Consider the following 14,586-nt stretch of genomic DNA (forward strand, 5'->3'; position numbering starts at 1 on the left):
GGGCGAGGTAGCTCAAGGTAAAATGAGGTAGTGCGTGGCAGAGCGAAGTAGGGCGGGGCAGTGCAAATTAGGGTGAGGTATCTCAAGGCAAATTGAGGTAGGGTGAGGCAGAGAGGCAGAAAAACTTAATTACACCTATGGAGTAACAAAAAAAAAAGACCTGTAATGATTTGTGAAAGTGCTGATTTGCTCATGCAGAATCAGTACAGCCTGTTATTAATGCACGTTTCCAGCCGTGTACTTTTCCCATCGTTATGATAGCAAAGACACACGGACACTACGTCCTGAATCAAGCTTCACAGTGTACGGCTTGCCGATAGGTCATTAAATAGGGCCCAGTGTTTTTCACCAGTGTTTTTTGCAGGCTGATCTGTTTTTAATGGCGTGTTGTTGATGGTTTAATATATCTGTGTTATTTGGGACGTGACTGTGTCGGTGGTGTTGCTGTTTTAATGCTGCGTTTTGTGTTTTTTTTGAGCTATTAATTAAAAGTTGGCATCCTATCAGCTCCCCGTGCATCCTGCATCCTGCTCCAGCCCAGATTTAGGCTTCATGCCCTGATTGTTTAATGTGTTAGTGGCGTGGTGTAAAGAGCATGACTATGTTGGTTTCGAGCGAGTTAATGATTTTAATCTGCTCCTCTAATGGCTTTAAATGAGATTTTAATAGCTGTAAATCTGTACGTTTCACGCGCTGTGTTTTATCTGAGGCGCCGTTAGTCAGATAATCAGATTTGTTCTCCATCGCACTCCTCTTTCAGAACGTCATCCCGGCCGAGGTGTCGCTGGTGTGCGTGGTGAAGCCAGATGAATTCTGGGACAAGAAGGTCACCCATTTCTGCTTCTGGAAGGAGAAGGACCGACTTGGATTTGAGGTGAGTTCTGGAGGCTTTATATCTCCTATAAATAATTCAGCAACTCTGATAAATAATTTTGCATTTTCAATAAATGATTCATCAACTCCAATAAATGATTCAGCATCTTTAATAAATGATTCAGCATCTTCAATAAATGATTCAGCATCTTTAATAAATGATTCAGCGTCTCCAATAAATGATTCAGCATCTCCAATAAATGATTCAGCATCTCCAATAAATGATTCAGCATCTTTAATAAATGATTCAGCATCTCCAATAAATGATTCAGCATCTTTAATAAATGATTCAGCATCTTTAATAAATGATTCAGCGTCTCCAATAAATGATTCAGCATCTCCAATAAATGATTCAGCATCTCCAATAAATGATTCAGCATCTCCAATAAATTATTCAGCATCTTTAATAAATGATTCAGCGTCTCCAATAAATGATTCAGCATCTCCAATAAATGATTCAGCATCTCCAATAAATGATTCAGCATCTCCAATAAATGATTCAGCATCTCCAATAAATGATTCAGCATCTCCAATAAATGATTCAGCATCTCCAATAAATTATTCAGCATCTCCAATAAATGATTCAGCATCTCCAATAAATGATTCAGCATCTCCAATAAATGATTCAGCATCTCCAATAAATTATTCAGCATCTCCAATAAATGATTCAGCATCTCCAATAAATGATTCAGCATCTCCAATAAATGATTCAGCAACTCCAATAAATGATTCAGCATTTTCAGTAAATGATTCAGTATCTCCAATAAATTATTCAGCATCTTGAGTAAACAATTTAGCAACTACAATAAACGAATTAGCAACTCTGATAAATGATTCAGCATCTTCAATTAATGATTCAGTATTACCAAAAAAAAGATTCAATATTTCCAATAAATGATTCAGCATCTCCAATAAATCTCTGACAAATGGTTCAGAATCTCTAATAAACGATTCAGCATCTTCGATGAATGATTCAGCAACTACAACAAATGATTCAGCTTGTCTAATAAATGATTCACCATCTCTAATGAATGATTCAACATCTTCAATAAATGATTCAGCATCTCCAACAAATAATTAAATATTACCAATAAATGATCCAATATTTCCAATAAATTATTCACCATCTCCAATAATTGATTCAGCATCTCCAGTAAATGATTCAGTATATCCAATAAATGATTCTGCGTCTCCAAGAAATGATTCAGCGTTTGGTGAGCTGATATAAATCCTGAATTGGCTCACTACTGCAGAGGAAGCAGGTATATCTCAGTGGGGCTATAAATAAAGATACTAAATCAGTTTTATTGAGTAGATTGGATGTGTCTGGTGTAAACTGGGAAGAACTATAAGTCTATAATTCATGGTTTTATATCATTGTCAGTACAGTTATTAGAGCAGACATCTTGCTCCAGGCGCTGGTTAGAGAGACGGACTGTCTGGACACTTAAAAAATGATGATTTTCTTCTCCCAGACACACGATAAGATCCAGTATGAATATCAGTTTCACTTTATTCAGTTACACAGTCATTTCTATCAGGATGCAGATGTTTAACCTGCAGCGTTTTCCCCTTGGTTTGGTTTAGTTTAGGGTAAGGTTAATAAAATAAATAAAGCTCTGGGAAAAAAAAATATATAAAAGCACTTAAAAATGATGAGTTTCTTTGATTTGACCAAATTAAAAACCTCTGGAATATAATCAAGAGGAAGATGGATGATCACAAACCATCAAACCACCAAACTGAACTGCTTGATTTTTGCACCAGGAGTAAAGCAGCATAAAGTTATCCAAAAGCAGTGTGTAAGACTGGTGGAGGAGAACATGATGCCAAGATACATGAAAACAAAAACTGTGGAGTTATTCCACCAAATATTGATTTCTGAACTCTTAAAACTTTATGAATATGAACTTGTTTTCTTTGCATTATTTGAGGTCTGAAAGCTCTGCATCTTTTTTTTTTTTTTTTGTTATTTCAGACATTTCTCATTTTCTGTAAATAAATGCTCTAAATGAGAATATTTTATTTGGAATTTGGGAGAAATGTTGTCTGTAGTTTATAGAATAAAACAACAATGTTCATTTTACTCAAACAGAGCTGTACAATAAGATGATTTTCTATGCTATTATCTGGGTAATAAATCAGATTAAACTGCACCTGTTTAGCTATTTGGTAGTCTGGTCAGATTGAGGTCTGATCATGTTGTTTTCACCAAAACAGAACTGTTTTGAGTTGGTTTTGATGCTTTTACTGTCTCGTCTCTCTCTCTGAGGGTTACAGTGCTTCGTCTGTAGCAGATTATCAGCTGATTGAATTGTAAAGAGCTGGCAGCATCTGGAGTCTTGTGATTCTCAGTCTCTGGACTTTTGCTGATCTCAGGTTTTGCTGATTAAATTAAACTGATAATAAATTGCCTTCATGCTCTGGGCCAGAGTGTGCCTAAAGTATAGGCCTGATAAAATTAAGACAGTATTTTTGTGTTCAAAAACAGGATTGAGCTACATTCTGCGTCATCAGTTCATGAAATTACATTAATTAATTACAGAGCAGTATGGGTACAACAGATTACGGTGCTGGTGATTCTGTATCTACTGTAACTGTAGATTAATTACAGAGCAGTACGGGTACAACAGATTACGGTGCTGGTGATTCTGTATCTACTGTAACTGTAGATTAATTACAGAGCAGTACGGGTACAACAGATTACAGTGCTGTTGATTCTGTATCTACTGTAACTGTAGATTAATTACAGAGCAGTACGGGTACAACAGATTACGGTGCTGGTGATTCTGTATCTACTGTAACTGTAGATTAATTACAGAGCAGTACGTTTACAACAGATTACGATGCTGGTGATTCTGTATCTACTGTAACTGTAGATTAATTACAGAGCAGTATGGGTACAACAGATTACAGTGCTGGTGATTCTGTATCTACTGTAACTGTAGATTAATTACAGAGCAGTACGGGTACAACAGATTACAGTGCTGGTGATTCTGTATCTACTGTAACTGTAGATTAATTACAGAGCAGTACGGGTACAACAGATTACGGTGCTGGTGATTCTGTATCTACTGTAACTGTAGATTAATCCTTATTTATAAATACTAAGAAAAGGAATCCGAGGAAAATCAGTGTAATCTAGTATCTACTGAATGAGTGTGTTCTGAATATACTGTATTTCCCTGGACATCAAAGACCTGTAATCCCCTCGTTTATACAGAGATTGTAAAATTAATTAAAGGCTCATTAATTAGCTAATTAATCGTGTAGGTTAATTAGCTGACAGATGTGTTAGCAGCTGGAAAGTGCTGAAGTCAGCAGGAGCTGGAGGGGGGGTGGATACGGTGGGGGGCAGTGACCTACAGGATGTGAGTGTGGGGTAAAGAAGCTGTACAGGTGCTCAGCAGATTGAGGGGGTGGGGCTTTTTGGAAGCTGCAGCCAATTGGGAGTGGGGCTCATTTGTTTTCTTGTCTTAAGGCTCCGCCTTCTTTTTTGAACATAACCTAATTATGTCAGGTTGCCTAGCAACAGAAGTAGGGTGGGGAAATAGAGGTGGGTGATGTCTTTCAGTGTTCAGTGCACACACACACACACACACTGTGTACGTACGTAAACACACTGTATCACACAGTGTGTATATACACACATGCACACGTACATACACACTATGTACATACACAAACAGTGGTGCACAACACTTACACACACTGTGTATATAACACACACACACGCTGTGTACACACACAAACACACACGCTGTGTACATGCACAACACACACAATGACAAACACATTCCTACACACCACACACACACTATGTACATACACACACACACACTGTCACACAACACTTACACACACACACTGTGTATATGCACCTCAGCACACACACACACAGTGTGTATATATCACACACACACTCAGTCGTGTGTGTGTGTGTGTGCTGAATGGGGGTCAGTATAGTAACTGCAGGAAGTGACCCGAGCCGGAGTTCTCCAGAACACACTCATTAGCATACTCCTGACCCACTTCACCACACACACACACACACACACACACACACACTGAACAGGGCAGTTCCGCTGCAGCTGATTGGCCGAGAGCTGTGCTGTAATAATCCCCTCAGATCAGCACTGTGGGTCTGGCAGTGATATGGAGCATATGGAGACTGAGAGACTGAGAGATCCAGTTCAGCCCAGTAAACTTTACCAGAACCAGCAGCTCCAGTTCCAGTACTATACAACATCAAAACAGTACAGCCCATTATTATAAAACAATATTCAGTAATATTATAATCAGCAAGAGTGGGATTCTAATTCTGTTCTTAAGGAAGAGAAATGTTATCAGAAACTATAAATTATTACAAATTTAGACTAATTTAGGGTAATATTTATTAATTTACACATTCAGAAGTAGTGTGGAACATGTGTGTGTACCGTGTGTGTACCGTGTGTGTACAGTGTGTGTAACGTGTGTGTAACATGTATGTAACGTGTGTGTTACGTGTGTGTTACGTGTGTGTAACGTGTGTGTAACGTGTGTAACGTGTGTAACGTGTGTAACGTGTGTAACGTGTGTGTACCGTGTGTGTACCGTGTGTGTACCGTGTGTGTTACGTGTGTGTTACGTGTGTGTAACGTGTGTGTAACGTGTGTGTTACGTGTGCACACACGTGTGTGTTACGTGTGTGTTACGTCTGTGTAACGTGTGTGTAACGTGTGTGTTACGTGTGTGTTACGTGTGTGTAACGTGTGTGTAACGTGTGTGTTACGTGTGTGTAGCGTGTGTGTAGCGTGTGTGTAACGTGTGTGTTACGTGTGTGTACCGTGTGTGTACCGTGTGTGTTACGTGTGTGTTACGTGTGTGTTACGTGTGTGTAACGTGTGTGTTACGTGTGTGTAACGTGTGTGTTACGTGTGTGTAACGTGTGTGTAACGTGTGTGTAACGTGTGTGTAACGTGTGTGTTACGTGTGTGTTACGTGTGTGTAACGTGTGTGTAACGCGTGTGTAACGCTGCAGATGTCTCAGCTTGTAGTTGTAGAGGTTCCTAATGTTCTTCCTGTAATAATCCATCCCACACATTTTGATCTGGATAAATACATAGATGAGAGATAGATAGAGAGATAGAGATGTAGAGAGAGAGAGAGAGAGAGAGCGAGAGATGGATGGATAGAGAATTAGACAACTGAGAAATGGAAATGAGAGAGAAATAAATGAGAAAGATGGAGAAAGATTTTGACTGATTGAGAGATGTGGAGAGGGAGAGATATCGAGCAATGGAGAGAAAAAGATGAGAGATTTGGGGATGGAGGCAGAGATATTGAGAGAAGGAGAGAGATGAAAGAGATTGAGAGATGGATCGAGAGATGGAGATGTAGAGAGAGAGAGATGGATGGATGGATAGAGAATTAGACAGATGAGAAATGGAGATGAGAGAGAAATAAATGAGAAAGATGGAGAAAGATTTTGAGGGATTGAGAGATGTGGAGAGAGAGAGATATCGAGCAATGGAGAGAAAAAGATGAGAGATTTGGAGATGGAGGCAGAGATGAAAGAGATGGAGAGATATGAGAGATATAGAGAGATGGAGAGATATGGTGCAATGGAGTGAGAGACATATTGAGATGTCTATATATATTTAGAGAGAGAGAGAATGAGAATAAGAGAGAGATTGACGTATTGTTCTCTTTTCTCTTGTTGCTGGTAATTGTGTTGCTTTACAGCTGTATTTCTCTATGTTCTGGTTCTGGATGGCAGGGTGATGAAGGACACTGATGACGAGTATTTTCTAAAATCAGTGTAATTGATGGTGGAGTTAAGAGTTTTGTTTTTTATTTATTTCAACTTTCATTTGATTTCTAGGTTCACACATTCTTTTATCCTTTTTAGCCTGTCTCTTTTTATCTCTTTCTTTTCTCCTTCTTTATTTCTTAGTTTTTTTGTAATGTGTTTGTTCTTGTTGAACTTTTATATCCTGTGTGTAGGTAATCCTGGTGTCGGCTAATAAGCTAACGCGCTACATCGAGCCGTGTCAGCTGACGGACGAGTTCGGGGGCAGTCTGCAGTACGACCACATGGACTGGGTCAACAAGAGACTGGTGAGTTCCAGACACAGAATTTACTACTGATGAGAAACACAATCCAGCACTGTAGATCCACTTCAGCTCCGTATAGGAGCTCAGCTGTACAGAGATTCAAGCCTCTTTTTAGCTCTTTTGAGAAACTAAATTACGACTTTCTTAGATCATTTCCTCTGCATTATTAAAATCATTCCCCTGGTAATAAATCATGCTGTGTTATGTAGACTGGTTATTATGACTGTATAACTCTTTATGACACTAGATATAAAATTCTGTTCAGGTTTTTGAAAAATTCACTAAGGAGTCGACGTCTCTGCTGGACGAGCTCGCGGTCATTAACGAAAACGAGAAAACCGGCCAACCAGACAAACCCAGGTATTAAGCCCCGCCCCCCTATTACCTTCAGCTAAAACCTCTTATCTGCTTCTCTTTACTTTATTTTATATACCCATACTGTAGCTCTCTCTCTCTCTCTCTCTCTCTCTCTCTCTCTCTCTCACATGCTCTACTGTTCTCCATTTTCTATAATTCTCTCTCTCCCTTGATCACTCTGTCTGTCTCTCTCTCTCTCTCTCTCTCTCTCTCTCACATGCTCTACTGTTCTCCATTTTCTATAATTCTCTCTCTCCCTTGATCACTCTGTCTGTCTCTCTCTCTCTCTCTCTCTCTCTCACATGTTCTGTACTGTTCTCTCTCTCTCTATTTCACTCTCTCTATTTCTCTGTCTCTCTCTCTTTCTTTCCTCCAAAGTTTCTGTACTGTTCTCTCTCTCTCTCCCGCTCTCTACATTTCTGTCTTCTCTCTCTCTCTCTCTCTCTCACATGCTCTCCTGTTCTCCTTTCTCTATAATTCTCTCTCTTCCTTGATCAATCTCTCTCTCTCTCTCTCTCTCTCTCTTTCTCTCACATGTTCTGTACTGTTCTCTCTCTCTCTATTTCACTCTCTCTATTTCTCTGTCTCTCTCTCTCTTTCTCTCTCTCTTTCTTTCTCTCACATGTTCTGTACTGTTCTCACTCTCTTTCTCTCTGTCTTTCTCTCCCGCTCTTTACCTTTCTGTCTTCTCTTTCTCTCATGTCCTGTACTGTGTTCTCTCTCTCTCTCTCTCTCTCTCTCTCTCTCTCTCTCTCTCTCTCTCTCTCTCTCTCTCTCTTTATTAAATATTATTTATTATTAATGAGTGTTTGGTGTGTCAGGTTGCTGCAGTGATTTATGGGGTAGTTGTGTACTTGAAATATTAGTTAAGTTATGTATTTGTTTGTTTGTTTATTAATAATAAAGGGGAGAGGATATTTTTTATACCTGTGCGGGTAATAAGATACATAGAGATGCACTAATAAACCCTCACCTATTTATTAACCAAATCTAGGACTGTGTCTTTTAATGGACAATGAATTTTCTTATAATCGACTGTGATAAGATAGATATTTTATTTTGCTGTGAGATGCTTCTCTTCTACCAGGAGTCATTAATTATCAGAAATCTGTTCAGCTGTTCTCTTCTCTTTGTTGGGTTAAAATGTTTGATTAGTGATTTATTGGTTAATGAGTGATTTAGACGGGATTAGAGGGTAATTGTGTGGAACGTGTGCAGATTCTCCCTCTGAATAATAAATAAGTATTTAATTTGGTTGCTGTGATTGTATAATATTTGCATAATCTCAGCTAGATCTGATTAGTTTTATTATTTAGTGATTTAATTGTCCTGTAAAGTTTCCCAGAAAGTCATTTAATGCAAATGCAGATTCTGCATAAGCATAAAGCTGCTCTACTGAATCAAATTAAATATATATTTTTATTTTTAAATCTCTCCAGGCCTTCAGACTGTAACGCCCTGCCTTCATTTGACCCTGAAACGGTTCTCCAGACTGGTGAGATTCCCACATCATCTACAACTTCCTTCCTTACTTCCTTCCCTTCCTCCTTACCTCATTCATTCTTTTCTTCCTTCACTACTTCCTTTCCTACTTCCTTCCTTCCCACCTTCCTTTGTTCTTTCCCTTCTTCTTTCCTTACTTCCTACTTTCCTTACTTCTTTCACTACTTCCTTTCCTAATTCCTTCCTTCCTTAATTTCGTCCTTCCCTCCCTCCTTACTTCCTTATTTTCTTCCCTACTTCATTCCTTCTTCCTTTCTTCCTTCCTTCCTCTCTTTCCTACTTCCTTCCTTCCCTTCTTTCTTCACATTTCTATTTCTCTATTACTGTCTGATGTTTTAGGCTTTTGCTGTGGTTTTCTTCCAGTATATCCAGTATATTAAGATATTTAGACCGGCATCATATCAAGTCTCAATTTTGGTATTGGTATTGCGATATTTTGTTTTGCAATACTCTGTTTGTTTTCTAAAATACTCTATCGATATTTATCGTTAGTTTGAATTAGTAAAGATCTCTTCTGTGTGTTGTGTTTAAGCCCCGCCCACTAGACAGCAGTTTTGTACAGTTTTCTTTTCTAATTGTATAAATACTTTTTACACCTTTACACAGATATTTGCTCTTATATTTTATTTATTATAGTGTTTTTGTTTTTAGACTGTATTTAAATCTAATTTTAGGTAGTAAATGTACAGTATAACAGTGTAGACGGTCGTATCGTGTGCAGTAAGTGCTGTATGTGGTGTGTGGTGGAGGAGCTGTGCTGTGTTCAGTAAAGGAAGCTTTGTGTGTTTGGACCGGTCTCTGTCTCTGCCGGTCCGGCGCTCTGAACCGGGTCATTGTGACTGGTTAGATGACTCACGCCCGGCACTGAGCCCGGCACTGAACCCGGCACTGAGCCCGGCGTAACGCAGAGAGGTTGTAAATCCTGCGTTTGTTTACAGAGTGTGAGGACGGCGGGTCAGGAGGGGGAATCTCTCTCTCTCTCTCTGTTATTGTTGGGTTTTGTGATGATGAGAGACTCTGAACAACATCTTTATAATCGGTGTATCTCCACCATACAGTTTAATCCACTCATACAAGATCATTATATTACATTACAGCATTTTTCACACTATAAGATGCACCAGATTTTAAGGCGCATTATGTGACACTAGTAAGGAACATGGGTGTCGCCATGTTTGCCTTCTAATTCAGCCAGTGTCGCCTCTGGGTGGCAAAACCTTTAAAATCCTTTTAAATTCTTATAAAAACATTTTCTTTTAAAGTAAAATGAGTGCTGGACGTTAATCTACACAGATTTCTCTCCTAAAAACTGTTTGTTCATTTGGGTGAGTAAAGCGCTTAGCGTGGTTAGCATTTAATACTAATGCTGCTCCAGCAGTGCTAGCAGCAGACTACAGTCCGATATACTCACCTCTGAATGGCAAAAGAGCTAGCGCTTAGCTTGGTTAGCGGCTAATGCCACGGTGCTGGAGAACTAAACTGAAACTCCTGTATAACTCTGTACTTCAGTGGAAGGTCTTTACTGCTCCTTAATACCTGATTGATAGAATTCATACATAAGGAGCACCGGATTATAAGGCGCATTGTGAGACACTAGTAAGGAACCGGGGGTGTCGCCATGTTTGTCTTCTAATTCAGCAGTTAATAAAACTGTAATTCTACTGTAATTCTGCTTTGAATGCTTTGATTTCCATATTTCCAGTAAGGCTGGGTGCAGCAGCATTAGCATAAGCAGCTAACCACTAGCACTAGCCATGGTTAGTGGCTAATATCGACTAACAGCGCTACACTGAGGAACCTAGCTAGCGGTTTGTGCGACGTAGCTTGTTTTTACACAGTAAACACACAGACTACAGTGTAATATACTCATCTCTGAACGGGGAAAGAGCTAGCGCTAAATGCGGTTAGTGGCTAATGCTAATGCTCCTCCAGCACTGCTAGCCGGGGTTAACAGCAGGCTACAGGCTGATGATACTCACCTCTGAATGGCAAAAGTAAGCGGCTAATGCTAATGCTTTACTCTCTCTCTCAGGTCATGAGCTGCTGTCGGAGCTGCAGCAGAGGCGGTTTAATGGTTCTGAGGGTGGAGGAGGTGGTGTAGGTGGTGGTGGTGGCGGGGGGACGGCGTGGTCTCCGATGGATGACGAGCTCCTGGCTCAGCCGCAGGTGATGAAGCTGCTGGACTCTCTGAGGGAGCAGTACACCAAGTACCAGGAGGTGTGCCGTCAGCGCAGCAAACGCTCACAGCTGGAGGAGATCCAGACCAAGGTCATGCAGGTAACACTCCCACAACTCACCTGTACACCTGCCTGCACACCTGCTCTGGTTTTTCACAAATATGTGAAGAGATAAAGCAGCAGCGGCAGCATTTTACTGGAGACCATTTGTTTGTTTGTTTGGATCACTAAATCAATCGATCAATCAATCTTTATTTTCACTGAGGAGTAGATTGAGGGTGACCCTTATTTACCATGTTTCCGAGCATTTACATTATAAAAGGGATTGACAACATTTAATAAGAAATTAGAAATAATAAGGAATAAAATAGTAAAAAAATAAAAATAGATAATAGAAATACAAATTTTAAATTAACGTTAAATATATATGAATAAAATATATATTGTAAATAGAAAATTCTAAAAGACCATACAAACATATTTGTAAAATAAAGAAAAAATAAAGAAAAAATATTTTTTTTTAAATAAAAGGAAAAAGTTTTGGAAAGATAAGAAATGAAAAATGCATAATAATCAAAATATAAAACATTAGAATAAAAAATAAAAAGTAATAATAAATAAATACAAATAAATAAAACATTTAAATAGTAGGAAAAAGGTAAACTCAAAAAAAAAAAACTAATTTAAAACAGTCACAGCCTTTTTGGTGGCTTTCTGGCGAGGTTATGTAAATTTTTACAATCTTTGTCAAACGTTGTTTTTCTGACATAATCAGAGCATGGATGCCCACACACGACAAATGTGCTTGGTCAGTATACACCACTGGGGGGCGCTAGATCCTATAGGCACAGTGCAAAATGTCATGTCTCCAATAGGCGGCGCAGAAAAAGACGTGGTCAAATAAATAAGTCCAGCGATTGAAAAATATGCATTAATACATACATTATCAAAAGTTGTTATTATTAAAAAATAAGGGCTTAGGTATGTATATATTTTCCAGTTAATTTACGGTATTAATTCAGCAAGTAACTGAAACTGTAATTCTTAAACACATTTTCTTTCTAAGTTTCAGATTTTAAAAGAAGTACTTTAGTCGGTGTTGAGCGTGTTGATTTATGGGATTTATGGGATGGATGTGGTTAGTGATAGTGTTATTATACTGGTGTGTGCAGGTAGTGAACTGGTTGGAAGGTCCGGGTACGGATCAGCTCCGGACTCAGTGGGGGATCGGAGACTCGATCAGAGCGTCGCAGGCCCTGCAGCTGAAGCACGAGGAGATCGAGAGCCAACACAGCGTGAGTACATTAAAAAATAGTAATAATAATAATAATAATAAAATATTCCGATAGCTGTGCAGCATTTCGAAAGATTTCCACTATTTGTAAGAAACTACGGTATCTATGTCATTTTATATATATATATATATTCACACAAAGCAATCCAGACTGTTCTCATACAGAGTTCCCCAATGGTGGAACAAACTACCTTCTACTACCAGATCAGGAGAATCTCTCACTATCTTTAATAAACTCCTGAAGACAGAGCTCTTCAAAGAGCACTTACTCTCCTAACACCTCTAACTAACTCCCTTCTACTACCAGATCAGGAGAAACTCTCACTATCTTTAATAAACTCCTGAAGACAGAGCTCTTCAAAGAGCACTTACTCTCCTAACACCTCTAACTAACTACCTTCTACTACCAGATCAGGAGAATCTCTCACTATCTTTAATAAACTCCTGAAGACAGAGCTCTTCAAAGAGCACTTACTCTCCTAACACCTCTAACTAACTACCTTCTACTACCAGATCAGGAGAATCTCTCACTATCTTTAATAAACTCCTGAAGACAGAGCTCTTCAAAGAGCACTTACTCTCCTAACACCTCTAACTAACTACCTTCTACTACCAGATCAGGAGAATCTCTCACTATCTTTAATAAACTCCTGAAGACAGAGCTCTTCAAAGAGCACTTACTCTCCTAACACCTCTAACTAACTACCTTCCACTACCAGATCAGGAGAATCTCTCACTATCTTTAATAAACTCCTGAAGACTGAGCTCTTCAAAGAGCTCTTACTCTCCTAACACCTCTAACTAACTACCTTCTACTACCAGATCAGGAGAATCTCTCACTATCTTTAATAAACTCCTGAAGACTGAGCTCTTCAAAGAGCTCTTACTCTCCTAACACCTCTAACACACTAACTAAATTCTAACCTCATCTCCTTCTTCCTCTCCTTCACTCCTCTATCCTATTATTCCCCTTTGACCTCCTTTTATCCCTATCCAAAGATGTTTTTACCTTTAAACTTATTTTACATTGTTCTTGACTATTGTAAGTCGCTTTGGACAAAAGCGTCTGCCAAATGTAATGTAATATATATATACGTATATATATATATATATATATATATATATATATATATATATATATATATATATATATATATATATATATATATATATATATATATATATACGTATATATATTATATTTGTTTGTGATGCCAGTTGATTTCAGTGAGTTCAGTGAGCTGGAGTGAATTATCTGCCTTAAACTCTGAACTCATTCATAGCTCCCTGGATTCTGACTAGGATGAAACTGAAACTTCACGTGAAGCGCTGCTGTTTTGAGCCTGAGCATCAGTTACACAGCGCAAAGCCTCTAAACAGATGTCAGATATGAGACACATTAAAAAAAGGTTGTGTGAACAGCCAGAACTAAATATCAGATTTGGACATCTTTTACCTGCTGTGTGAACGCAGACTAATAGATAAGAGTGGTGAGAAATTCCAGTATCACCTGGTGTTCTTCACAGGTCTGTGTCCAGCCAACAGGTGGCAGTGTTGCAGTGTGCAGCGTTACAGTACTAAGAGACATAATCAAAATCATAATTCAGAAATTACTCTTTTTTTTACACTTTAGACTCAGACAGTTCCTCAGACTGTATGCTTTTCCAGATATCATTGCAATAAAATAGATATAACTGCAATTTAAAGTATAAATACAATACGACTCGTATCAACCCTTAGTGTTAAACTATTCTCACAGTGTGTGTTATTTCTCAGGATTAAAATTAAACTCCCCACAACTTTATGCTCTGTGTGGGGCAGTAAATGATCTCAAAATAACAACACAAATCTAAAATAAAAAAACAGTACATTTGAATAAAACTTTTAAGGCTTAAACTAGACTAGAATGTTGTCTGTTTTTGTTGATTAAAACTAAATTAAGACTAAAACTAATAATAACCAAAAGACTTAAATGTGACTAAACCTATTATACATTTTAACTTAGTTTTAGTCACTTTTTGACTAAAATCACCTGTCAAAATTAACACTGGCGGGGGCTATAAAGGGTTTTTAAACACTGTGAGATTTTGGAATATTAGAATCAGGTTCATGCAGTGTTTTTTTGGGTTTTCAATGAATTTGATGTCTTTTTTTTTATTTATAATGTGTATGAGAGGGGGGACCTTAAAAGATGCTGTACCAGCTGTATACAAAGGACAATAAGTGGCAAACAAGCTTCTGAAAAGTAAGTTATGTTTATTACCTGTGATCACCACGGTTGTG

At 38.4% G+C, this 14,586-nt stretch overlaps 1 protein-coding gene across 1 annotated transcript in view; it reads left to right on the forward strand.

Moving 5' to 3' along the window:
* Positions 1–14,586, forward strand: part of sestd1 (SEC14 and spectrin domains 1) — a 41,760-nt gene that overhangs the window by 14,840 nt on the left and 12,334 nt on the right. Inside the window, exons 6-11 of the mRNA XM_022664367.2 lie at positions 761–874; positions 6,862–6,975; positions 7,238–7,332; positions 8,769–8,824; positions 10,865–11,109; positions 12,182–12,304. Of these exons, the coding sequence (XP_022520088.2) occupies positions 761–874; positions 6,862–6,975; positions 7,238–7,332; positions 8,769–8,824; positions 10,865–11,109; positions 12,182–12,304 (747 nt within the window). The remainder of the gene's footprint in view (positions 1–760; positions 875–6,861; positions 6,976–7,237; positions 7,333–8,768; positions 8,825–10,864; positions 11,110–12,181; positions 12,305–14,586) is intronic.

This window comes from Astyanax mexicanus, chromosome 11 (genome assembly GCF_023375975.1).
Source record: "Astyanax mexicanus isolate ESR-SI-001 chromosome 11, AstMex3_surface, whole genome shotgun sequence".
Taxonomy (NCBI): Eukaryota; Metazoa; Chordata; class Actinopteri; order Characiformes; family Acestrorhamphidae; genus Astyanax; species Astyanax mexicanus.